General features: G+C 44.6%; 1 protein-coding gene across 1 annotated transcript; it reads left to right on the top strand.

Annotated features, from left to right (window-relative positions):
* The first annotated feature begins 5992 nt into the window (after positions 1-5992).
* On the top strand, positions 5993-12759 carry LOC309364920 (uncharacterized protein). The gene is made up of 4 exons (XM_081902934.1): positions 5993-6103; positions 9993-10088; positions 10182-10265; positions 11168-12759. The coding sequence occupies exons 2-4, from the start codon at positions 10020-10022 to the stop codon at positions 12308-12310; spliced, it is 1296 nt and encodes a 431-aa protein (XP_081759060.1). The 5' UTR covers positions 5993-6103; positions 9993-10019; the 3' UTR covers positions 12311-12759.
* Positions 12760-26294: the final 13535 nt, after the last annotated feature.

The raw sequence follows: 26294 nt of genomic DNA, 5'->3' as shown, positions 1-26294 counted from the left end.
TCTGTGAAGGCAATACAAATTTCCTTTTTGATCATCAGAGGCATCAAGGTACTCAGGGACCTTTCTCCGTTGTCATTGTCTGGAGCAAAGAGGCCGACCCACGTCCACCGGAAATGCAGGAGGAGTTGGACCACCCCCTGGTACTGAGCGTCTTGCTTTGGAGTCATCCAGTAGACAAAAGGGAACTGGGCTTTATCGTTAAGAACAAAGCCATAACTGAGCTGGTGAGGAAAGAAAGAGAGACTGGTGGTTTGATTTTCAGGACTAAGAGTGGATACTTCCATGTGAAAGATGATGGTAAATTCAATAGGGCAAACCTCACAAGTGGGTTTAAAAAAAGAATAATATTGAAGCAGTTTTTCTACTGTCTAACCGCAATAGTCTCTAAGCCGTTTCGAAAGATGCAATACAAAAAAACCAAGAAGGTAAAATTTTCAAATCAACCTTCAATTTGATTTACATAAATAAAATAAAATAAAATAAAATTTTATTTTATGCTGAAATAAAATTAAATTATAAAATACTTCAGTAGGCCCCAGAAAGTCAATAGCGAAGTGGCCTGCCAATTTGGAGTTTGATATCATTGGGGCCATAACAATAAGCATATGGCTCTTATACTGAACATATGTCTCCTGATGGATACAAACTCTGCATCTGAGCCATTGGGAACCACTAACAGTGACTCCCCCAAAGAGCTCAGTGATTGGGCCACTAGAGCACACTTTACAGCAGTGGAGTTACATGCTGGCAATAATGGAGTGCATTGCAGTAATGGAGCCTTGAGGTCACCTGTGCATGGATTACCATGTCCACGCTGCATCAAACACAGGAGAGGACCCTCAGTCAACCAGCTACAAATCCCACTAACAGTTACCTCATCCAGCCCAAACTTCTCTGCAAGTATATTATGGGGGATGTTTTCAAAAGTCTTACTGAAATCAAGATACACTACGTCCACAGAATTCCCCTCATCCACCAAGCTTGTAACTCTATCAAAAATATGCTTTACCTACAGAACGTAACTTGAAAACAACCAGAATCACATTCGCTTAGTTGCATAACTCTTATACTGGTCCCAGTATGTGGGATAATAACGTGGATTACAAATATATTGCATTCTGAGCTAAAAACAGAGCTCCATCTCTTCTCCACTGAAGCCCTTATTCAGCCTCAGGCAGTTTGCTAGAGACAGAGAGAAAACACATCCATTCTCTTCAGCAGCTAAGAACAAAGAGCACCCTACCCAATAGGGATGCCTCCCAGGTTAGCATACACATAGATGTGCTAAACACCTTGGGATACAACCAATGAAAGTTTCCAGCCCTGCTTCGCAGTATACAATACAGACACATTATTCATTTCCCATTTCAATGAACATTAAACAATTGTATTTACTATGCAAAAGGCTCCAGGCTCAATTTATTTCTATATGGCCCTTCACCTCATGAAAGACAATGTTTCAAAGCAGTGTACAATGTAAGGTAAGCAATACAATCAGTTACATTATCCTAAGTTTTTCCCTACAGTCTGACTAGGTGGCATATGTTGCCTGGTGTGTTGGACCTGAACCCGGTTCTTACCTGTGGGATCTTGTAGATGCCCAACATGCTTGCAATGTGTGTGGAGATGTCAGATTCACCCGCTTCAAGAACAGCCAACAGCTTTTTCTGTCTTCCACACCTGTAGTTTGGAATACTGATTTCCCCACCAGAAAAAAGGTCTATCAGGGCATCGGAAGTCATTGTTCCCTGAAAACAGGTATCATACATGCTGAAGCCAAGAGTGATGTTTGGTAAGAGTTTGGGATTATCATTGATATCCTGAACAGCAAGGGCAAATGACAGAACGTGTGAGCTCCTCACAATCTCCCATCTGCAAAAATAGTGTGTCACACAGTTACCCTCTATCCAGTTAGAAAAGACTGTTTATGTATCCGACAACAGCTGCAAGTGTGCTACTAGCCCAAAGATGGAAGGAAGAAATAATCCCGATTAGGGAAGAATGGCAAGCCAAGCTTCTGGACCACACTGAAATGGCAAAGCTAACCGGGAGACTCAGGAACCAAGACAAGGACTTTAAAAAAGAATGGGAAAATTTTATAATTTACATAGAAGACCGTTGCAAGCAAATCAAAACTTTAGCTGGATTCTAAGAATCACTTGTAAAGTGATGAAGATTATGGATAATTTGGAAAAATGAAAATTGTGGGGAACGTATGCATATCCAGATTTAAATTCTGTTACAAGGACCCATTATAGGGGTTGGGGGGAATCTCATGAAATGATTATATAAATTGCTTGACTGTAGATTTCTAATGATAAAACCAAATCAAATATTTCACACAAAGCTAGACTACCAGAAAACAGGTATATCTAAGGAACTGGAGAGTAGCTAGGAGCAGAAATAAATCCCATTAATACATCAGTACTTACAGCACAATTCTCTTGAAGGGGCTACTGGAAAAGGTAAAGTATTGCTGCTTTTGAAAGAACCTTGGAGATATGATTCCACCAATGAGATGGTCTGCTGGCCGGTAAAAGTTCACAGGAGAGTTTACATCACCAATGAAAATTGGTGGGCACTTTACCCTCTGCTGTAACCCATAGGTTGTGAGAGACATCACCAGAAACAGTGTTATCATTCTGGGTCTCTTGTCAAAGGGGGATTGAGGGGAAGGGCCAAAAATTCAGTGGACAAGCATCTTCTTTTGCACCCAGAAGGTGTGAAGTGCAATCCTGACTCACCTCTCCAGGTAGTGCTGAGGATGTTCCCTTCCTGGAAAGCTTCTGCCAGTCAGCAGATGGTACAGATCTCAAAGGCAGCTTCCTATGTCCTGATTAAGCTTTGCACAAACTTAGCTCCCCCCTCACCTGCCCTATATCTTAGCCCCAAGGACTCTGTGGCACATGAAATATTTTATTTCATGGCACATGAAATATTTTAACCCTTCAGGCACAGTGGAAGAAATAATCCTCCAACTGCCCTTAAGTGTGATGTTTATGTTATTGTTCCCAAATGCAATATTTGAGGGTGGGGTATGAGGATCCCTTGGACTCTGTAAATAATAAGAATAAATCGCTGGGGTTCAGATAATTGTAAAGGGAAGAGAGGTTTCCTCTGGAACTTCAGAAGAGCAGGTGCAGAGCAAGTGAAAAACATGTTTACTGAAAAGACTGACATGGGTCAAGGAGGCAGAAATATGAGCTTGAATTATCTTTATTGGCATCTTAAGAGCCCTGCAGCTGATCAGGCCAAAGGCCCATCAAGTCCAGCATCCTATAATCACAATGACCAATGAGTTACCCCAAAGGAAAGCCCACAAGCAGGAGATGTGGAGCAGAACTTTCCCTACAGATGATTTCCAAAATCCATCACACAGGAGCCTTCTACTTTCAGCAGAGGAGGGAGAACATATCCTTGAAGACAATAACCTTGGGTAACCTTTCCCCCTCCATAAAGGTCTAGGTTTGTCATCGCCTTTCTCCCAAGAAGCAGGCATCTTTTAATTTCATGACCGCTGTCACCATCTGCACTGATCATGGACCCCAAAAAAGTAAAATCTCTCACTGCCTCCATTTCTTCCCCTTCTATTTGCCAGGAGGTGATGGGACCAGTGGCCATGATCTTCGTTTTTTTGATGTTGAGCTTCAGACCATATTTTGCGCTCCCCTCTTTCACCCTCATTAAAAGGTTCTTTAATTCCTCCTCACTTTCTGCCATCAAAGTTGTGTCATCTGCATATCTGAGGTTGTTGATATTTCTTCCGGCAATCTTAATTCCAGCATGGGATTCATCCAGCCCAGCCTTTTGCATGATGAATTCTGCATATAAGTTAAATAAGCAGGGAGACAATATACAGCCTTGTCGTACTCCTTTCCCAATTTTGAACCAATCAGTTGTTCCATATCCAGTTCTAACTATAGCTTCTTGTCCCACATAGAGACATCACCTTGCCAACAAAGGCCAGTATAGTTAAAGCTATGGTTGTCCCAGTAGTGATATATGGAAGTGAGAGCTGGACCATAAAGAAGGCTGATCGCCGAAGAACTGATGCTTTTGAATTATGGTCTGGAGGAGACTCTTGAGAGTCCCATGGACTGCAAGAAGATCAAACCTATCCATTCTGAAGGAAATCAGCCCTGAGTGCTCACTGGAAGGACAGATCTTGAAGCTGAGGCTCCAATACTTTGGCCACCTCATGAGAAGAGAATACTCCCTGGAAAAACTCTGATGCTGGGAAAGACTGAAGGGGACGACAGAGGACGAGATGGTTGGACAGTGTTCTCAAAGCTACCAGCATGAGTTTGACCAAACTGCAGGAGGCAGTGGAAGACAGGAGTGCCTGGCGTGCTCTGGTCCAGGGGGTCATGAAGAGTTGGACATGACTAAACGACTAAACAACAACAAAGGTAAAGGTACCCCTGACCGTTAGGTTCAGTCTCAGATGACTCTGGGGTTGCGCGGTCGTCTTGCTCTTTAGGCCGAGGGAGCCGGCGTTTGTCCGCAGACAGCTTCAGGGTGGCCAGCACGACTAAGCTGCTTCTGGTAAACCAGAGCAGCGCACAGAAATGCCATTTACCTTCCCTCCGGAGCGGTACCTATTTATCTACTTGCACTTACGTGCTTTCGAACTGCTATGTGAGCAGGAGCTGAACCGAGCAACAGGAGCTCAACCCGTTGCGGGGATTCGAACCACCAACCTTCTGATCGGCAAGCTCTAGGCTCTGTGGTTTAGATCACAGTGCTCCCACGTCCCATTCCCCCTCCATAAATTTGTCTAAACATCTGTTACTACACAATTGTAAATAGACCTACTCAGTGGATTACTAAATATCTCAATAAAGACCTAGATAGAGTGCATGCCAGCAACCCAAACTTGAATTCAAAGTTGTGCCCTTCCAGTTGTGATGTTCCTAGTATAATGACAATTTGAGTAAGCCCAATGATTGCCATGGAAGCCATGAAGTCCCAAGTGAGCCCAGTGGCAATCTCTAAATGACTGTGTTCCTCCAAAACCATGCCAGAGACCACCTCTGCCAGCTCAATCAGGGGAGTTGCTCCACCCCTTCAATCATTTTGGTTGCCCCTTAGTGAACCATGGGATTGTGGGGTTGGAAGGGACCCTAAGGGTCATTTAATCCAACCCCCCAATCCTATTCCTTTCCACCACCCTTTCCCCACATTCTGAGCTGCAGTTGCCACGGGTGACAAATAGTCTCCTGCACAGAGTAAAATTTGCACTATTTGATTTTTCTGATGGCGTATCCAAGCAAAAAGCTTTAAAATGAGCATTAGGGGAAAGTGTGCACTGAATGCATAGAATCATGAAAAGAACACGCATAAGTATAATATATGTGCATGTACAACTCTGTTCACCGCATCCTAAAAGGTTAAAACAAAAAAAATTCCTTCCAGTAGCACCTTAAAGACCAACTAAGTTAGTTCTTGGTATGAGCTTTCGTGTGCATGCACACTTCTTCAGATCTGAAGAAGTGTGCATGCACACGAAAGCTCATACCAAGAACTAACTTAGTTGGTCTTTAAGGTGCTACTGGAAGGAATTTTTTTTTGTTTTGACTATGGCAGACCAACACGGCTACCTATCTGTTCCTAAAAGGTTAATCATTAAGATGGTGGGAACAATGTCCCTCTGGAAGACCAGAAATGGCTGGACTCCAACCCCCATCAGCCCCCCATGACCAAGGGTTAGGGACAAAGAGAGCTGGGGAGGGCTGAAGATTCCCCTTTGCTGGGGGGGGGGGATACCCAATTTTTTTCACCTTTTTTTTTTCTTTTTCATGCTTAAATTCCTACCCAAAACACAGCGGGGGTTGGCTGGAACCACCATTCCCATCAACCTTTGCCAATCCTAAAGGAACCCCCCTTCCTCAAATCGAAAGCTTTCGGGGGGAAATTGAGCAACCCGCTTCCAGAGAGTAAGCTTGGGAACACAAGATCTCCAGTTTGGGTTTCTGTTCCAATGGGGCTCCTCTTCCGGAAACGACGTCGCAACCAGCTGCTTTTTAAAAAATTCCCGCTTCCGGATCTCTCTTTTCCCCCACGGACACAGCTGCTTCTGGATCCTCTCGCTGGAAGATCTTAGGTGAGTTCAAGAGACGGGATTTTTTTTGGTATGCTCTTCCAGAGAAAAGCAGAAATTGGTGGGTTGTGTGTCTCTTCTGTAATAAAGCCAGTGACGTAAATCTGCATATTTTGTAAATGTATATATTTGTATTATATATATTTTGGGAGACTCCGTGCAACAACAGTGGCATGAGGGTCTTCTAACAGGGGATTCAAGTCTAGACCTATTTTTATTGCTTTTGCGCCAAAAGGGTGGATTCTAAAGCAAAGAATCCTGATCTCACTTGCAGGTTTCATTAACCAGGCGTTTTGGTGTCCCAACTTTCCCTAGCTTTTTTTGGGCACGCGCACCGATTCCCCGGAAATTTCAACCACGTTGCAAAAAGCGAGGCAGAGATTTAAAGCCTCGGCGACTGGAGAAAACACGTGCGCTTGAAAGCTCCCATTGGGGAATAAATTCCCAAAGGCAAGTTTCTTTAACCAAGGGCGCGCGCGCGTTGCAAGAGAAAATTGGGCATCGACACTGTCAAAACGACCGTGCAAGGCGCCTCACTGCTTTTATTTTAGAAGAAGCCCTGGTCGGAAAAGTAGATCCCACTCTCCGTTGCGGATTCGGGTGCAAAAATCCTTGCGTGGAGTTTTTTTTTAATCCTTCTTCCTCACTTTTGCAGCGTGGTTGAAATGGCTGGAGAGGAGCAGGAGTTTAATAAATGTGGTTCCATAGTGCCCTCTCACAAAACGTTTGACAATTTTCTCAGCTTGGCTTAGGGGGAGTGCCCCCTCCCCCTTTGGCTTGGGAACCAGATTCCCAAATAGTTTAGGCACAGTTGCCCATTGAAAACTGCTGGGGAATCTCCAGGAAACCGGGGAAGGGCATTGCAATCGCCTTTGACTGTGACTGCAGACAAATCTTTGTCACCACAAAGGTGGTGGCAGCGATGGTGATTGTCTCTAATCAAAGGGGATTGCAACACACACCAACGGTTTGCAGGAGCAAGGCCCTTTCTCAATTACAACACCATCCCACTGCTTGGATTAGGTTTGAAACCCACACTTTTCCTGCATGGTTAAAATTTTTCTGTTTCCAGAAGCGCCGTGTTTATTCCAAATGTGGAATCCTAAACAGTGGTTACAGAGCAGGACTCTCACAATTCCCGAACCCCAGCATGGGTGCATCCCAAAGGCAAGGCAAAAATAAAAAATGGCTCCATCTACACCATATATTAAAAGCGTATGGATTGCCCCAAAGAATCCTGGGAGCTGTAGTTCACGGGTCCAAGGACTGTAGCTCTGAGGGGTAAACTAGGAAGGTAGTAAGCTGTCTCATATTGAGTCAAAGCATTGGTCCCTGTAGGCTCAGTGTTGTCTAGAAGGCTTTGTCTCCAAAGTTTCAGGTGGAGAACCTTCTGCATGCAAAGCAGATACTCTGCGGCTGAGGTACAGCCCTTCCTCATGCAATTCCCAGGATCCTTTGGGGGAAGCCCATGTGCTTTAATTGGCTGGTGTGGGTGTGACCTATCTCTCCTCTCCCGAGGAAAGAAGCAGCTGGGGGTGGGCATGAATAGAAGTGTGTAAAACTATGCACAGGAACCCATGGCCCTTGAGATGTTTCAGGACTCTCCAACTCCCATCAGCCCCAGCCAATGAAGCTGGATGATAAAGTGTAAGACGGGCTTTGGCAGGGCCCCAGGTTCCCCACATCTGGTGTAGACTTAAATGGATCTCTCCACTTGCCCGCATTTTGTTATTATAATAATAATAATTTATTATTTATACCCAGCCCATCTGGCTGAGTTTCCCCAGCCACTCTGGGCGGCTTCCAACCAAGTGTTAAAAACAATACAGCATTAAATATTAAAAACTTCCCTAAACAGGGCTGCCTTCAGATGTCTTTTAAAGAGAAGATAGCTGCTTATTTCCTTCACATCTGCTGGGAGGGCATTCCACAGGGCGGGCGCCACTACCGAGAAGGCCCTCTGTCTGGTTCCCTGTAAGCTCACTTCTTGCAATGAGGGAACCGCCAGAAGGCCCTCAGCGTTGGATCTCACTGTCCGGGCTGAACGATGGGGGTGGAGACATTACAATGCAGTTCAGGTTTCATCTCAGACTGAAGATTTCCCCCACTCTTTTGATCCATCCATCTTATGGATTTTATAATACTTATAAGGGGGTTTTAATTCTTTATTTACTTGCCTTTCATTTATATCCCATCTTGGTCCCCAAGGCACTCAAGGTGGCAGCCCCCAATTAATTCTCACAACAACCCTGTGAGGTAGATTAGGCTGCCAGGCAGTCACTGACCCAACAGGTCACCCAATCATGGCCAGGTGGGGATTGAACCCTGGTCTCCAATGACTGCAAGAGTTGGAAGGGCCCTCAAAAGGAACTCTGAGGAAAGAGACAACCTTTGTGGCTTTTTAGGTGAGAAAAGGGGCACGGGTGGAGAGGCAGGATGGGGGCAGATGAGGGAAGAGACCTCTCATAGAAATGGTACAGTTGCAAGGGACACCGAGGGTCATCTAGTCCAGCCCCTTGGAGTGCAGGAATCTTGCCCACAGCCGTCCTTGGGTCGGTTAAAAGCCAAACCCACCGACCCATTGCACCACCCAGGACTGGGGCCCAGTTGGTTTAAACAAGCTTCTCTGGCCATTAATTACTTTTTGGAAATGGTTTCAGGGGCTGGGGAGGGGAGATGATGGCCTCCAACTTGGTCCCTGTTGAAAATTGGAAGTTGGGCCTTTGGCCTGATCCTGCTTGGTTCTTCTTATGCCCCTCAGCTGCTAGTCATCATGGCTTTCTTCTGTTCAGAGGCAAACTTGCCACCGAACGCCAATTGCTTGGAATCTCAAGGGGGGAGAGAATTGCTGTCGCCCTCAGTTCCTGCAACTGGTTGTGTCCCCCAGGCTAGAAGTCTCTTTTGGAGCCAAGCAGTTTCTGTTAGTAAATAATGCTATGAACATTATTATTATTATTATTATTATTATTATTATTATTATTATTATGTAATTCAACAAAACATATTATCTTAAAACATATGATCCTTAATTTTTTTTCCTCATTTCCCCCCCCCCTCCCTCCCACAAACAACCCACCCCCCACCCCTGACTTCCCTCATTTCCAGTCTCTGGTTTCTCTATAAATGCTATTCTATGCATATTACAGAATTGTATAAATCCTTAATTTATCTAACTAATTATTATCAATAAAAAGTTTGTGAGTGTTTATTCAACACCTGCCAAAGAGTCCAGTTCACTTTGTTGTGTCTTTAGGTGCTGTGTAAAAGGTTCCCATTCCTCTTTAAAGTCACAGTTATCCTTGTCCCAGAGTTTATATGTCAATTTAATGGTACAAACATTATTGAACAGGGCTCTCCATTCACTATATAACGAGCTGTCCTAAGCTGAGCAAATAGAAAGTGTCCTTTCATACTGTACCACAGTGTGGTACGTTGGCTTGACAGCCACAGACAGAAAGTCTTTACAGAGAGTGGTGAACCTGCTAGATGACATCGCAAGGGATCGTTGCCTTAGGAGAGTGAGAAAAATTCTCAGGGATGATTCACACCCCGGCCAGCACCTCTTTAATCTTCTACCCTCAGGCAGGAGATATAGAAGTAGAATCAGCCGTACCAACAGGCTAAAAAACAGCTTCTATCCGTGGGCTGTTAGGCTGCTGAACGGAAAATAATATAGTGCAACTGACGTTCAGGGTTGGTGTGTTGTGCGACAAGCACACAGAGTGCAATGAGACTGAGTGTTTGTGGGTGGGGAGGAGGGAGGCTCAGTTAATTTCATTGTACACAGGTTGTACATTGACAATAAAGGTATTATTATTATTGTTGTTGTTATTATTTTATTATGTCCTGCTATCCAGTCTTGATCCCTTGCATTTCTTTTCGTTTCCCATAGTGCTGCACTGTTTGTCTGAGGCAACCCATGGCGGATCAAAACCCCAGATTTTCCCACCCCGGGATGTGGCCAAATATGACCCGTGATATCATCCAGGTGCCGATAAGTCTTCTTACTGTGGGGGTGGAGGGCTAGATGGGGTTCAGCCCTAATTCTCTGCCTTAAAACATCTCTTCTTCACTGTTGCAGGTGTTACGGGAGGCCCGTGTGAGTTCCTTGCGTGATACCATGCGAAGTCCCTCAGCGGTTTCCAAAGATTGCTTACCCAGAAAAGTAAGCCCAGTTCAAAGCCCCCTGTTGTCTTCAAGAAAAGACTTGATTTATAAACAAACAAACAAAACGGGATAAACACATATACAGTGGTACCTCGGGTTACAAACGCTTTGGGTTACAAATGCTTTGGGTTACAGACTCCGCTAACCCGGAAGTAGTACCTCGGGTTAAGAACTTTACCTCAGGACGAGAACAGAAATCGCATGGCGGCAGTGGGAGGCCCCATTAGCTAAAGTGGTACCTCAGGTTAAGAACGGACCTTCAGAACGAATTAAGTACATAACCAGAGGTGCCACTGTATAAACTATACAAGCCAGTATCTTTCTGATTTGTTGTTATCATATAACTCGTTTCCAGAGACATTAGCTCTAATTCCTGCATTGCAGGGGGTTGGACTAGATGACCGTGGGGTCCCTTCCAACTCTGCAGTTCTACGATTCTATGAAAATTGACAAAACAGTAGTAGGCCTTGTTGCAGTGCCTGTTATATATGAAATGCATTGATGAAATTCTCCTTGGAGTTGTAGCGAACAGGCATTCCCACCATAGTTGATGGGAAGAAGATGAAACCTGGCGATTTTCTTGTGACTCTCCCCATTTTCGGTAGAGTTTGCTGTTCTTAAAGGCTCATAAGCAGAGGAGGCTTTTCCTTTTTATATTTTTTTCCCCTCCCTTCCTCCACATGCCTCTCAAAAAAGCAGTTTTATCAGGGCTTCAGAACTCAGTTCCGGCACCTCTCAGGTTCTAAGAGAACGAGGATGTTTTTGTGGCGAGTTCCAGCACCTCTTTTTCTAGAAAAAAAGCGCTGTTTTTTATCAATCTCCTGCAATTTCTTCTCCTTTCCTACAAAACTCCCCATTTGACGCTGTTCTATAATATCGCCCTTTCCCCTCACTTTCTAGCTTCCAGCCCAGCCGAAGACGGGACTTAAGCGGTTTCACCCGGAGGAGGCCCAAGGGGAAGACGAAGAAGAGGAGCAAGACAACAGCTCAGAAGCTGCGGAGAGCGACGGTCTTGCTAGCTGGTCCCCTGGGTTGGGCCGAGGCCTGATGCCTCCCACAAAATCAATCAAACTCCTTCCGAGACAAGGCCCCTTTGCGCAAGAGGAAAGCCACCGACAGATTCTGGGGGGTGATGGCATGGAGTGGGACTGGGAGACGTTTATAAGTAGCTGCCAAGAAAGGCCGCAGAATGGTTATGAGGGAGGAAAGGAAACGGACAGAGGGACAAAAACAGGAGAAGGGGTGGTGTCCGGCGTGCAAACCCATGGAATTTTTTCCCTGGGGGAGGTGACGGTTTGCCGCAGTAGGGCTGTACCGAAAGAGTCCCTGCCCTTGTCAGACGAAGAGGAAGGGGACCAGGCTGGATTTTGGTGCAGACCATCTTGGCGTCAGTCCCGGGTCCCGGCCTTTTGGCGGTTTCCACCCTGGGGCCAGAGAGCTGGGGCGGTGCTGGACTTATCACAGCGCAATCCCCAAAGAGCTTCGGGGGGCCTGGACTTAACACAACGCAGATCGGGGGGCCAGGTGGCCCTGGGTTCATTGCAGTGCAAATCCGAGGGCCAGATAGGTGAGAGGGCCATGGACATATCGCGGCCCAGACCCCAGGACCCAATAGCTGGCGAAGCTCCTGCCTTTCCAGAGCACAAACCCCAGGACCAGCTCCTTGGAGGTCCTCTTGACTTATCAAGGCCCAGATCCCAGGACCCAATAGCTGGCGAAGCTCCTGCCTTTCCAGAGCACAGACCCCAGGGCCAACTCCTTGGAGGTCCTCTTGACTTATCAAAGCCCAGATCCCAGGACCCAATAGCTGGCGAAGCTCCTGCCTTTCCAGAGTACAGACCCCAGGGCCAACTCCTTGAAGGTCCTCTTGACTTATCAAGGCCCAGGCCCCAGGACCAGATAAATGGAGGCACACCTGACTTACAACAGGCAGCCTGGAATCTGTGCGTGTCCTTTGTAGGGTACCATATACAAAGATGGTGCTATGTACTGCTGCCACTACTGCTTATGCTGCAACTTCTACATCATCATCGCCGTATTTAAGATGTCCTCCGCATCTGCTCCTGCCAGGCAGTCCCGATGTAGCAACATGATTTTCAGCCTTTATATTGGGGGTGGGGTGGAGAGCGTGTTGCATTGTTGAAGCCCTGGTTTTAAATTAAAGAGGAGGAATGGTGGGTTAGCATATTTTATTTTAAAAAAAAACACTTTTATCAACCTCACCTGCCCTAAGCTAACCTCTAAATAACCAGAACTCTTTCAATGGGGGGAATATATGTATTTTTCCTCTGAAGAAGTCCAGTAATCGGTACGAAGGTCAAGGAATGGTTTAACTTAAATGGCCTGCGATCAAGATATAGCTTGTGTCTCTTCTGCTGCTTGTTCCTTGTACATTCCATAGGTTCTAGAAGATTATGTGAATCATATATTTGTGCAAAGTTTAAAAGGCAAGGCCTGTGAGATGTCCTAGTTGTTTTTAAAAGGTGGTTATGAATAAAGTTTATCCTAATAAACAGGCAGATTCATCAGTCCAGTTTACTTTAAAAAAAAATATTTATTTGGTTTTTCAAATTACACTTTTATCATTCCGGTTTACAATCCTCAGCATGATGCAAGGCAATTTTCCCTGAATTGACACCGGCTCAAACCGGTGGTTTGTCTGGGGTACCGCCTCACTTCATCTTCCTTAAATTGTTTGTTCTCCTCTCGTAAATGAGGCCTCTTACTTTCTTCCACTGCTTCCTTAACTTCACTGCCATCCAAAGAACTTAATGCTTTAGACCATTTGCGATGAATAAGGTTCAACAAACTCTGATATCATGGCCCAGGATACTAATAATAATAATTTTATTATTTATACCCTGCATGCACTCTGGACAGCTTCCAACAAAATATTAAAATACAATAGTATGTCAAACATTAAAAGCTTCCCAAAACAGGGTTGCCTTCAGATGTCTTCTAAAAGTTGTGTAGTTCTTTATCTCCTTGAAATCTGTTGGGAGGGCGTTCCACAGGGCGGGTGCCACTACCAAGAAGGCCCTCTGCCTGGTTCCCTGTAACTTCACTTCCTGCAGTGAGGTAATTACCACACAGCATAAATTAGGCAAAGCACCTGGGTTGCTACATTCAGTTTTCTAGTAATTCCTGTAGGGCAATGGTTCCCTAGTACTCAAGTATGGCAAAGCCCGCGTTTTTCGAAAGCCAAGTCAAGGACCGCCCCGCCACACACACTTTTCAAAATGTTAATATCTACAGTAGTTTTTGTTATGTGAATGGTGCCATGGGCCTCCTGGCTGGGTTATGCAAACCACCAACTGCTGCAAGGAAAGAACTGCTGCTTCAGGCTTGCATGGATCAATAGCCTCTGGTGGGGAGAATTTGGTCATTTGTGGCACTGAGGATGCGGGTGGCGCTGTGGGTAAATCCCCGCTAGGGGGTGAGTTCCCGTTGCTCTGTCTCTGCTCCTGCCAACCTAGCAGTTCGAAAGCACCTCAAAGTGCAAATAGATAAATAGGTACCGCTCCGGCAGGAAGGTAAACGGCGTTTCCGCTGCTCTAGTTCACCAGAAGCGGCTTAGTCATGCTGGCCACATGCCCCGGAAGCTGTACACCAGCTCCCTCGGCCAATAAAGCGAGATGAGCGCCGCAACCCCAGAGTCGGCCACAACTGGACCTAATGGTCAGGGGTCCTTTTACCTTTAAGGTGTTGTTCCTCTTTGGAGCACTATGTGAACACCATTTTTACAGTAAAGAGACACACCAAAAACCATAGATGCTGTAGTCTGTTATGGGTGGCAAGAGTGGTTAGGAGCCCCTATTCCCCCTGGGAGAACTGAGGAGACTGTGTGGTGTAGTGCTTAGAGAGTCAGCCTAGGAGCTGGGAGACCCAAGAATTCAAAGTCGCACTCAGCCATGAAACTCGCCCCATGACCTTGAGCAAGTTCACCACCCTATTAAGCTGCAACAAAGTTTAAGCTGTCATGAAGTTTAGATGGAGTCCTAACCATGACCACATTCACCGTGTATCTTTCATAGAATCATAGTTGGAACGGGCACCCCCGAGGGTCATCTAGTCTAACCCCCTGCAATGCAGATGGACAGGTGGCCATTCAAACTCTGCTTAAAATCTCCAAGGAAGGACTATTTAAATCACCATGAAATGACAAAGTAGTTCAAGGGTGCTGAGAGCTGTTAGGAACTCCCCCACTCAATTATGGAATGGTTTAGCAGCCTGAGATGAAAAAGATGTTGAAATATACATTTTTTAAAAAAACCACCAGAAGTATTTTTACTTGGTATTATAGGTGAGGATATTAATAGGCAAGATGTTAAATTGTTTTTATATGCAACAACAGCAGCAAGAGTATTGTTAGCTCAGAAACGGAAGCAAAAAGAAATTCCGACGAAAGAAGAATGGCAGACAAAATTAATGGACTACACAAAATTAGATAAAATGACAGGAAGGATTCGAAACCTGCAGGACCAGAGATTCACAGAAGGTTGGAAGAAATATACGAACTTTTTGAAGAGGAACTGTAAAAAACAAATTACGCTAGTAGGGCTGCAAGAAGTTTTGTAAGGAGAAATATATGAAACATTGCCAAGTAGAGAAAGAATAGAGACATAGCTGTCAACTTTTCCCTTTTCTTGCGAGGAATCCTATTCGGAATAATAATAATAATTTTTATCTCTACCCCGCCCTCCCCAGCCAAGGCTGGGCTCAGAGCGGCTAACAAGCAATAATAAAAACAAGTTGAATGATTACAACTAAAAAACAAAATTAAAATACATTAAAATATTGAAACATTAAAATGTAGCCTCATCGCAGGAGGAGAAGGAAAAGAAAAAAGAAAGGGAGGGAATCAAATTGATTCCAAGCCAAAGGCCTGGTGGAACAACTCTGTCTTACAGGCCCTGCAGAAAGAGATCAGATCTTGCAGGGCCCTGGTCTCATGAGGCAGAGCGTTCCACCAGGCCGGGGCCAGTGTTGAAAAGGCCCTGGCTCTGGTTGAAGCTAATAAAGGAATTTCCCTTTTTAAAAAAGGAAAATGTTGACAGCTATGAATAGAGATATTAGTTATGTGATTTAAATGTAATAGTGGAAGGAAGAAATGTATATTAAGTGAATAGATTGGAAAAAATTCAGATGTGATTGATGGAAGTAAAAAAAAAGGTATATGATACAAAAGTATGGTTAATTATTGTTGAAAAAAATACATTGAAAAACTAATAAAATTATATGTGTGTGTGTGAATGGTTTAGCAGATGGTGATGATTAATTGCATTTATATAATGGCCAATACCTGCAGATTTAATAGATAATTAAACCTGCAGGTATTGGCCATTATATAAATGCAATTAATCATCTCTCTCCTGAGAATTGTAGTTCTGTGAGGGGAATACAGTTCTCTTTAAAGCTACACACCTGCTCTGCCTTCAATGTTTGAGGCACTCCCAGCAATTCCTGCAAATGCTAAGGGAACGACTCGCAGCTGGCCCCACTCAAAATGAGCCAAGGCCCAGCTGTGTGGAAGAGGAGGCTCAGGAGGTGGAAGTCCTCTCATACCTGTTTCCTTTGCGAGGGTTTCATCTGCAGCCAAGGGCTTGGAAGAGGTAAGTAGCCATGATGGCTAGGCTTACTATACAGTGGTACCTCGCAAGACGAAATTAATTCGTTCTGCGAGTTTTTTCGTCTTGCGAATTTTTCGTCTTGCGAAGCACGGATTCCCATAGGAATGCATTGAAAACAAATTCCCATAGGAAGGCATTGAAACTTGCAAGACGTTTTCGTCTTGCGAAGCAAGCCCATAGGGAAATTTGTCTTGCGAAGCAACTCAAAAAACCAAAAACTCTTTCATTTTGCGAGTTTATCGTCTTACGAGGCATTCATCTTGCGAGGTACCACTGTGTGTATACACAGTGGTACCTCGCAAGACGAATGCCTCGTAAGACGAAAAACTCGCAAGACGAAAGAGAAGAAGAAAGGAAATTATATATATATATAATTTTTATTGATTTTAACATATAAATTATAAAATGTACCACAAAACTTATCACTTATAAAATCTTTTTAGACTTCCATCAGCACCTCTGATGATCCACCGCTTTAACCACTTCTTATGCATTTCTTAACTTTATATTGCATTTAAATCTCTTAACAAATCATCCTCCCCCTTATCCATTTTTGCAATAGTTCCAATAATACTCACAAAACTTCTTGCAAACCTACAAACGTCGTCTGATCTTCACAAATACTTTTCAAATAGTCTGTAAATTTACTCCAGTCTTCTGTGAATGTCTGGTCTCGCCGGTTTTGAATCCTTCTTGATAGCTTATCTAATTCTGCATAGTCCATTAACTTCATCCTCCATTCTTCAATCGTCGGTAATTCTTCTTGCTTCCATTTTTGGGCCAATAATATTCTTGCTGCTGTTATTGCATATAAGAAGAGCTTACATTCCTTTCTATTTATATCACTCCCAACAATGCCCAGTAAAAATGCTTCTGGTTTCTTTAAAAACGTGTATCTCAACATTTTTTTCATCTCATTTTATATCATCTCCCAGAAGCTTTTCACCCTTTTACATTCCCACCACATGTGATAAAATGTTCCCTCTTTTTCTTTACATTTCCAGCACTTATTACTAACTTTATACATTTTTGCTAACTTAACGGGTGTAATATACCATCTTCACATCATTTTCATCACATTTTCCAGTTAGGCTTACTTTATGAACCTTCTGAGAAAAATACAAAACATTAAACAAAGCCTCAAAGACTTGTGAACTACCCAGCCTAAAATGAACTTATAATGTCTGGTTTCAATAGATTTTTTTCAAATGCTTCACTCAGTCTATTAGATAAGTTCATGAAGATACCAACCAAAGGTAAGTTCGGTGATATTCACAATACCAAGAGATGCTAGTAGAGTTGTAGAGACAGGGTGCTGGCGTTTTGCACCTGTTTCTCCCTGGCAGTCCAAGTAATTAAAATGCCGCTGTTTGCCCCAGATGGGGCCCTTTAACTGGGGCTTGCAGGTAGCACACTCCCAAGATAGTTTTCCGAGCTTCTTCAGTGGTCTAATCTCAAAGTCTTGACATGTATATTGATAGTCAATCTTATAGAGAATGCTTTTTCTTGGCTTAAACTTAAGAGACTGATTTGCTGCTCAGTCCCCCAGCTGGTCGGGCAGAGCCCACGGGTCCCTGCAGAATAAAGGAAGGAGTCCGGCCACCAACTGGAGCAAATAGCTGTAAACCAAAGTTTATTGCGCAACAGGTTCAAAGAGGAATTTTGAAACCCTGAGGATGGGGTGACAAGGACTTTTAAAACTTTCCTACCATATCCCAGAATACAGTTCGTATGGCATCATTGCTACATCACTGACATGTCACAAAAGGGGAGGGGTAGACAGGGGTTACACTAGTTTAACCTTGGCAAACATGTCCAGACAAGTCCTTGGTACAAGATTAGCATAAGCAGACATGTCAGGGAAAGACCCAGGTATAAGATTAGCATAGGCAAAGATCTCTGAAGTCCCACCACCCAAAGTACAATAGAACTTCCTTTGCATGTCAGGAGCTTGAGGCAAGTCTGGTGATAAACTCTGGCTTCCCTTGGAGAACAATGAGCCCAGCAATTGTCACCTCTGGGCATTTCCTGGAGTGTATACATGTCTTCAGGCTTGGGGAGGTGTCAGGGGAAAGACTCCTTTTTCCAAGGGCAAAATGGTGTTGGAATGGAGGAACCTGGCAAAGGTGTTGATTTTATATGATTCATAAAGCTAGGTATATTCCCTGAGCTGTCAAGTCGAAAGGATACATTCAGGAATAATATTTATAACTGTTTACAACTTTAAAGATGTCCCCCCCCCCCGGTAATTTCCGTAACAAGCTGGTTCTAGGTTCTTCTTACTATCTTCTTGTCCATAGACTCAACTCATCAGCCTAGATCACCGGCATTCCTTCTCATCTTGTACACTGCAACAGTATTTTTGTAAAGAGGGCCATGGAAGAAGACAAACCCTCAAGTCCTTCATCTGGAGTGGGATTGGACAGGATGGAAGAATTCCCCCCAGGTGAGGCCATTTCCGTGTGTTCTTTTGGGTCACAGAGCTGCTAAGGGGTCAGGGCTGTGATATCTTCTTATCTCCCGGTATGCCCCATGGAGAGCCTCAAGGTCCATAAATAGCAGCACCCTAGTGGTTCTGGGCCCTAAGGAAGTTAGATTAGCTTCAACCAGAGCCAGGGCCTTTTCAACACTGGCTCCGGCCTGGTGGAACACTCTGCCCCATGAGACCAGGGCCCTGCAGGATCTGATTTCTTTTCCTCAGGGCCTGTAAGACAGAGTTGTTCCCCCTGGCCTTTGGTTTGGAGCCAATTTGATTCCCTCCCCCCTCTTTCTTTTTTCTTTCTCCTCCTATGATGAGGCTACATTTTAATATTTTAATATTTTAATGTTGTATTTTAACCTTGTTTTTAAGTTGTATTCATTCAACTTGTTTTTTATTATTGCTTGTTAGCCGCCCTGAGCCCAGCCTTGGCTGGGGAGGGTGGGGTATAAATAAAAATTATTATTATTATTATTATTATTATTATTATTATTATTATTATTATTATTATTATTATCCTGTAGGTGGCCACCTCATTTTATGCTGCCTTTTGCTGCTCCTGAAATTCCCCTTACTTCCAATCCATCACTATTCCTTCTGTCCTGTTAGAATTCTGGCTTAATTTTCCTGGCTATTTAATATGTGTTTTCCCTGTTGATGGTTAGGGCTGAAAGAAAAGTAAACTCATTGCAACATGCTTTTCACCCACGGAGGAGGGAAGTTGAGAAGCAATATAAGGAAACACTTTACACATTTGTATTTGCACCTTCTGCAGGTTAGCATCCAACTTTCCAGCTCTCTCTGAAATAAAGTTTCTCTCTTATTTCCAGCAGATGATATGCTGGAGTGGAAGACTGAGGGAGAAGGAATGGAGGTTGAAGTGGAAGGAGAGATCTTACGTGATCAAGATGGAGCAAGGGAGAAACTGGGAAATGAGAGGGTTCAGTGTGTATCTGATCTGAAAGGAATCTTCATTGAACGAGAAGATCCAGACAAGGGGAGTCATAGTGCTCACCTGAGAATCTGTGGGGAAGGGAAGCAATTTCAAAGCTCAAAACTTGGAAAAAGTGGCAGTCACAGCAGAGAGACTTCTGAATTGCCGTCACTCAGGACAAACGAGAAACAATATAAATGTTCGGAGTGTGGGAAGGGTTTCTATCGGATTGCAAGCCTAAGCTTACACAAGACCTTTCACGTGCCCTACAAATGCGACGAATGCGGAAAGTGCTTCCATCACAAATCAAACCTGGGATTGCACGAAAAAGTTCACCAGGCAATGAGGTCCACGGACTGCAGGAAGAAACCTCACGGAACCCCAGACAACTCGCGACAAAACCAAAGAATGTAAATGTTTGTTGTGCGCAAGAATAGCAGGTCTCCAGCTAGGCCTTGAGCTGCGTGGACCATTCCATACAATGGAGAGACCCTGCCGATGTCTAAACTGTGATGAAAGCTTTGAGGCTGAATCGAGGTTTCATGATCGTGAGAAAACCCACAGGAGAACCACATAAGCCACATGGAAGGTGGTGAGGCTCTAAGAACGTGGTGGACCTTGAAGGATCTAACACTGACCAAAGGAGATCTGTTGTTGTTTAGCTTAGGAAGGTGATTGCATGAAGGACGTGGGAAAGGGTTTCACTGACAACTTGATGCAGAGCTCACTGTCCTCTTTCAGTTGCATAGCTTTAATTGCTTAGTTCTGAGGGACCGATTTGTGAAAATTGTCTTTGGGAGAAGCTAGATAGCTGAGGACAGCCACCTTCCCCCTCCCTGGGAGGAGACACCAGGATGTTCCCGTCACAAAATAAGCATCTAAATCAAGTGTGGGGGAACCGCTAGCCCTTCAGAGTTGCTAAACTACAACTGCCACCACCCCTGGCCCATGGCTCATGCTTGCTGAGGCTGATGGGAGCTGTAGTTCAGCAATGTCTGGAGCACCTAATGTTCTGTGCACCTGATCTAAATGCTCAGATAATCATGAAGAGTCTTTTGATGACTTTTGATGACAGTTTTGGACATTGGAGCACAACGCTCATCTTCTCTCATCATTGGTAAAGCTAGCTGGGGCTGATGGGAGTTGGAGTCATCAGCACCTGGAAGGGGAGAGGGCGAAGAGGTTGTCCTGGATCGAAATCTATTGGCTTCTCCTTAATAATAGGCTGTTCCTGCTTTTTTGATGGTGGTTGTGTTGCTAATAAAGATTATTGTGTGCCTTTTTCTGTTTTCTGCTCTCTGTTTGCCCCCTTAAGCAGTAAGGAACGTGCTCCTTTTGAATGCAAGGGGCTCGTTCCTCCTTCTTCTAAATAAATTTATTTATTTGGTTTTCAAATTAAAATTTTACAATCGCAAACATAAAGACAAGATTCCAGGGAATCCCCTGGACTTTCCTCCTCCCCTTTGTGGGTTCTCTTGTTAATCATTTCCTCCTGCATCTTTTATAATCATCCAAATCTTTTACATCTCCATTATATCCAAAATTCACCGTTAAACTCAACACACTTGGCTCCATGGGAAGCTGCCTTACCCTGAGCCAGTCTGTTGGCTACAGTATTGTCGACACTGACTGGCAGCAGCACTCCCGGGTTCCAGATTATTCTAGATCTGACTCTAAATCTTGGAACTGGGTATTTTTGTTCTTGTTGGACCCTTTCTCGGAGTAAAAGCAGGGAGAATATCCTTGCGTGCCCCCTCCCCCCCAGTTTGGATGACTGAGGTGGAAATGGAAGATGCACTTTCGCTTTATCAAGACCTCCAGCAGAAAGAGAGCTAAGCTAGGACTACCAAAATATTATATGGTTTACACACCATCCCAGGGGTGGCACATCCCATTTTGCCACCTGAGGCAAAAATGGAAAGTTCTGCCCAGCCGCCATCAGCAGAGAAATGGCACGAGCATTGGCACCGATCTCATAAACTCGGCATGATAATACAGTGGTGCCCCGCAAGACGAATGCCTCGCAAAACGAAAAACGCGCAAGACGAAAGGGTTTTCCGGTTTTTGCGTCGTTTCACAAGACGAATTTCCCTATGGGCTTGCTTCGCAAGACGAAAACGTCTTGCGAGTTTGTTCGCTTTTATTATTATTATTATTAATATATTATTAATTTTTTTCAAAAGAAAAATAAAAGATTACAATAGAACAATAAACATCAAAACCCCAACAGACACCAACATTCAAACAACAAAAAGAAGAATCAGAACTCCGCCAAAAGACAGGAAAAAAGAAAAATATTACAAACCTAAAAAAAAAATTAACATAAAAAGGGAAAAAGAGCTCTCTTCAAATTCATATCCTTCATAACCTTATTTTCTTGACTTCCACCCGCCCTCCTTTCTTGTATTCCACTTTAAAATTAATTTAGCAAGTTCATTCATATTTAATTTTATCCTTTAAAAGTTCCTTCACATATTGTATTATTCAAATTTTCATCCAATATCTATGCCTTCTTTCATACTCTTATTTATCTTATTCACTAGAACCCCTTCGTTTGTTCGCTTTTTTCCTAAAGCCGCTTGAAGAGGCGCAGTTGCGACGGACCCGTGCTTCACAAGACGAAAAACATCGCAAGACGAAAAGACTCGCGCAACGAATTATTTCCGTCTTGCGAGGCACCACTGTACATGATTTTGGTAGGATTTCACTGGAAATCATCACCAATGCCAGCGCCGCTTCTCCAGCAGCAGCAGAGAAGATAGGGCAGATGGAATACCCATGGGACACTGCATCAGGGGCTTCTGCTACCTAATGGCTGGGCCGGCCCTGCACCACCTGTTGTGAGATTCAAGGGGTCCCAGGTGCTAACCCTGGTTCAGTTTCCTTATAATGAAGGTCAGCAGAGACTGGTGTCTTTAGGATATATGGTTTTACTGACACACATGTACAACCTGAGCATACCATGGAGATTGCATGTCATGACCTACCTGGGATGAGCTGCTGTGCTCATCAGGCCTGACCCTCCCTCAAGTCTGTGCAGATCCTGTTCTTGCTAATAAAAAGTTAGCTCCAACTTGCACAGTGTGACTTGCTTGCTCCTGACAGCACACAACATTAACGGCCCAGGAGATCTTGCTTCTCCATTAGTCACAGTTTTGAATCTAGCACAGATCAAGCATGTCAATGCCTCCAGCTTCTAGCCTGTCTCCACTTCCCTACAACTCTCTGGCTTTTGTTCTCCTGCCAGGTAGTTGGCAGATGGACAGATGTGGAGGAAAGGCCCAGCCATTGGCCTGAAGAGCATCATCACTTAATTGTGGCTCTTGCAAGTTAGCTAGCTCTTTTGGGATGCTGATGACAACACTTAAGTGGGAAGCTAAGGACTCAGGGATTAGTTGTAGTTTCCGGGTTACCTTCAAAGGTAGCCCCAGATGGCTTCCCCCAAAGTATTCTGGGAGCTGTGGTTTGTTAGGAGACTTCCTATCCCTCTCAGGAAGTGATAATTCCCAGAGTCCCACAGAGACCATATAGCACCGGTCCTGAAAGACCTTCAATGGCTCCCAGAACGTTTCCAAGTACAACTCAAAGTGTTGGTGCTGACTTTTAAAGCCCTAAACAGCCTGGGCCCTGAATACCTGAAGGAGCATCTCCACCCCCATCGTTCTGCCCAGACACTGAGGTCCAGCTTCAAGAGCCTTTTGGCGGTTCCCTCACTGCAAGAAGCGAAGTTACAGGGAACCAGGCAGAGGGCCTTCTCAGTAGTGGTGCCTGCCCTGTGGAATGCCCTCCCATCAGATGTCAAGGAAATAAACAACTATCTGGCTTTTAGAAGACATCTGAAGGCAGCCCTGTTTAGGGAAGTTTTTAATGTTTGATGTTTTATCATGTTTTTAATATTCTGTTGGGAGAAGCCCAGAGTGACTGAGGAGGCCCAGCCAGATGGTGTGGGGTATAAATAAATTATGTTGTTGTTGTTGTTTCCATTAAATCATTCCATTAAATCATTCTGACAACTGTTCTGTGGGAATAGTGGGTCCTCCTAACAGCTCTCATCACCCTCAACAAACTCCAGCTCCCAGAATTCTCTGGGGATGCCATCAAAGTTTTATCATATTGCCTTAAAATGCATGGGGTGAATGTGGCCCTGCGTTGTTCCCCCTCTTCCTGCAACAACAACACCCCCCCCCCCCGAAACCTTCCATTTTACCAAAAACCTGTTTGTGTGCAATGGCTTTCAGAACTGTACACACCACAGCTTCAGTTTCAAATTAGATGGAAGCTGGTTTGAGCAGAAACAAATCAAACAATGGTATTACCCAAGAAAGTAGAGAATACATCAAGACTGTGGCTAATGTGGCTTCAAACACCAGCAGTGAGAGCTCACTGGAGTAAATGGCAATTTGTACAGGGCCCAAGTCTGAGGTTGCAATCCTACCTGTATCTTCTCAGAGGAAAGTCCCATAGGGCCCACCCCCAGGTAAGCAGGTTAAGACTTCAGCCTTAATCTAGCAGCCCCTGCAAATGCTAAGGGGTTAATTTAACAGCTGGCCCAAATTAAGTGGAGCAAATGCGCAGCTGGGAGAGAGAGGGTAGATTTAGGAGGGAAGTCATATCACAACAACCTTCCCTGAAGGGCTTCATTTGTAGCTAAGGCCTTGGAAGAGGTAATTGGGGTTCCCTGTTTCCACTTTCCACTTCCCTCCTGGCTTGTATGTATTTTGCTCTGTGGCGCGTGTTGCTTTGGGGCTCAGTTGTGACCTTTGATTGGGTAAGCTTAACTTTAAGGCAATACTTTGGGAGAAGAAAAGCAGAGAGGGGAAAGTGAGACGACTGGGGATTAAGCAGGGATGGGAAGAGGACTCCCCTGTGCTGTGGTGGCGCTGGGGGAAATGTTGAGGCACAGAAGGAACAAAGGATATTTCTAGGGTTCAAGAAAGAAAGAAGAATAGGAGTTTGGATTTGATATCCCGCTTTATCACTACCCAAAGGAGTCTCACAGTGGCTAACATTCTCCTTTCCCTTCCTCCCCCACAACAAACACTCTATGAGGTGAGTGGGGCTGAGAGACTTCAAAGAAGTGTGACTGCATGTGGAGGAGCGGAGACGCAAACCCGGTTCACCAGAGTCTACCACTCTTAACCACTACACCAGGAATGAGTGGGTAGCAAGTGAAGGATGAGTTTCTTTTGGTGAAGGCAGGTATTTGCCCTCTTCCCCCTTCTGGTGCCACATACGTCCCGATAGCAGGGTTCTCTGAGCTGAGCATTGCCATTTTTGATGTCATACTTGTGCTCATTGAAACTGGGCTGCTTGTTCTCCATACAAGGCAAAGGCGTATTGGTACAGAGCTGGGATGTGGTAGCCTATAGGAAAATGAACAGTGGGCAGGTGAATGAGGCCCTGATGTGAAGAGATCCTGTGGTAAGTGTGTGCAGAGTCAATGTTGTCCTCTGCATCTCATGTGAAGTCTGATTTTTCTGTTGGTCACTCTGCTATGTTGACCACTCTTTGGGGCGAGTAGCTGCCTGTAAGCAAGGACAGATTGTTTAGCTCAGATGTGTACGACTCTGGGGTTGCGCCGCTCATCTCACTTTATTGGCCAAGGGAGCCAGCGTACAGCTTCCGGGTCATGGGGCCAGCTTGACTAAGCCGCTTCTGGCGAACCAGAGCAGAGCACGGAAACACTATTTCCCTTCCCGCAGGAGTGGTACCTATTTATCTACTTGCACTTTAATGTGCTTTTGAACTGCTAGGTGGGCAGGAGCTGGGACCGAGCAATGGGAGCTCACCCCGTTGCAGGGATTCGAACCGCCAACCTTCCGATCAGCAAGTCCTAGGTTCTGTGGTTTAACCCACAGCGCCACCCGCGTCCCTACACTGCAGTTACACTGTACCATTACACTGCAGTTAATTCAGAACTAAATCAATTCAGCTTGATCTCACAGAAATGTGCATCTACTTAGAAGCTATGTGGTATTTTTTTAAAACAAAAAAACCAACCATATTGGAGGTTCTTCCTAGTGTTGAGTCTAGGCTCTTCTTATATTCTAACCAAGATCAATGGCATTAAATCTTGCATTAAACCAGGCAGAGGGCCTTCTCTGTAGTGGCACCCACTATGTGGAACACCCTCCCATCAGATGTCAAGGCAAAAAAACAACTATCTGACTTTTAGAAGACATCTGAAGGCAGCCCTGTTTAGGGAAGTATTTAACATTTGATGCTTTATTGTGTTTTTAATATTCTGTTGGGAGCCCCCCAGAGTGGCTGGGGAGGCCCGGCCAGATGGGGTGGGGTATAAATAACTATTTGTTTGTTTTGTTTTGTTTTTATTTCTACTACTACTACTTTGTACACAGCAGTGTTGCTTTTGTGAAGATAACCATGGATCAACACGTTCCCTCGCAAGAACCACCGTCAGAAGAGTCAGAAGAAGAAGAAGCTGTAGGTGAGACCACTTATTTTATTTTAGTTTTATTTATGCCATTACATGTATGTCTCACCTTTTCACGAGGGAGTTTGAGGCAGTGTACATGGTTCTCCCTCTCCCCATTTTGTCTCACATCACCCCTGCTAGGTAGGCTATGCTGAGAAGCAGGGACTTGCCCAAGGTCACCTGGCGAGCTTCATGGCTGAGTAGAGACTAGAACCCCAGTCTCCCAGGTCTCAGCCCAACACTCTAACCACTGTGCCACGCTGCTAGAGCACAGAGCTGGTCATGGGTCAGTGCTAAGTTCTCTCTCTCACACAGGTTGGGTGAACTTGTGGGATGTTTTTAATGTTAATGCTGTATTATGTTTTTAATATTCGGTTGGGAGCTGCTCAGAGCGGCTGGGGAAACCCAGCCAGATGGGCGGGGTATAAATAATAAACTAATTGTTATTAAATTTATAAATGAATTATTATTACTTGTGGCTTGAGGGCCAACATCCTTTTCGGTTACACCTCCCACATACATAGAATCATAGAACTGTAGAGTTGGCC

This window comes from Podarcis melisellensis (genome assembly GCF_964234715.1).
Source record: "Podarcis melisellensis genome assembly, chromosome: 2".
Taxonomy (NCBI): domain Eukaryota; kingdom Metazoa; phylum Chordata; class Lepidosauria; order Squamata; family Lacertidae; genus Podarcis; species Podarcis melisellensis.
The sequence above is the reverse complement of the archived record's forward strand: the minus strand, read 5'-3'. Positions and strand labels throughout refer to the sequence as shown.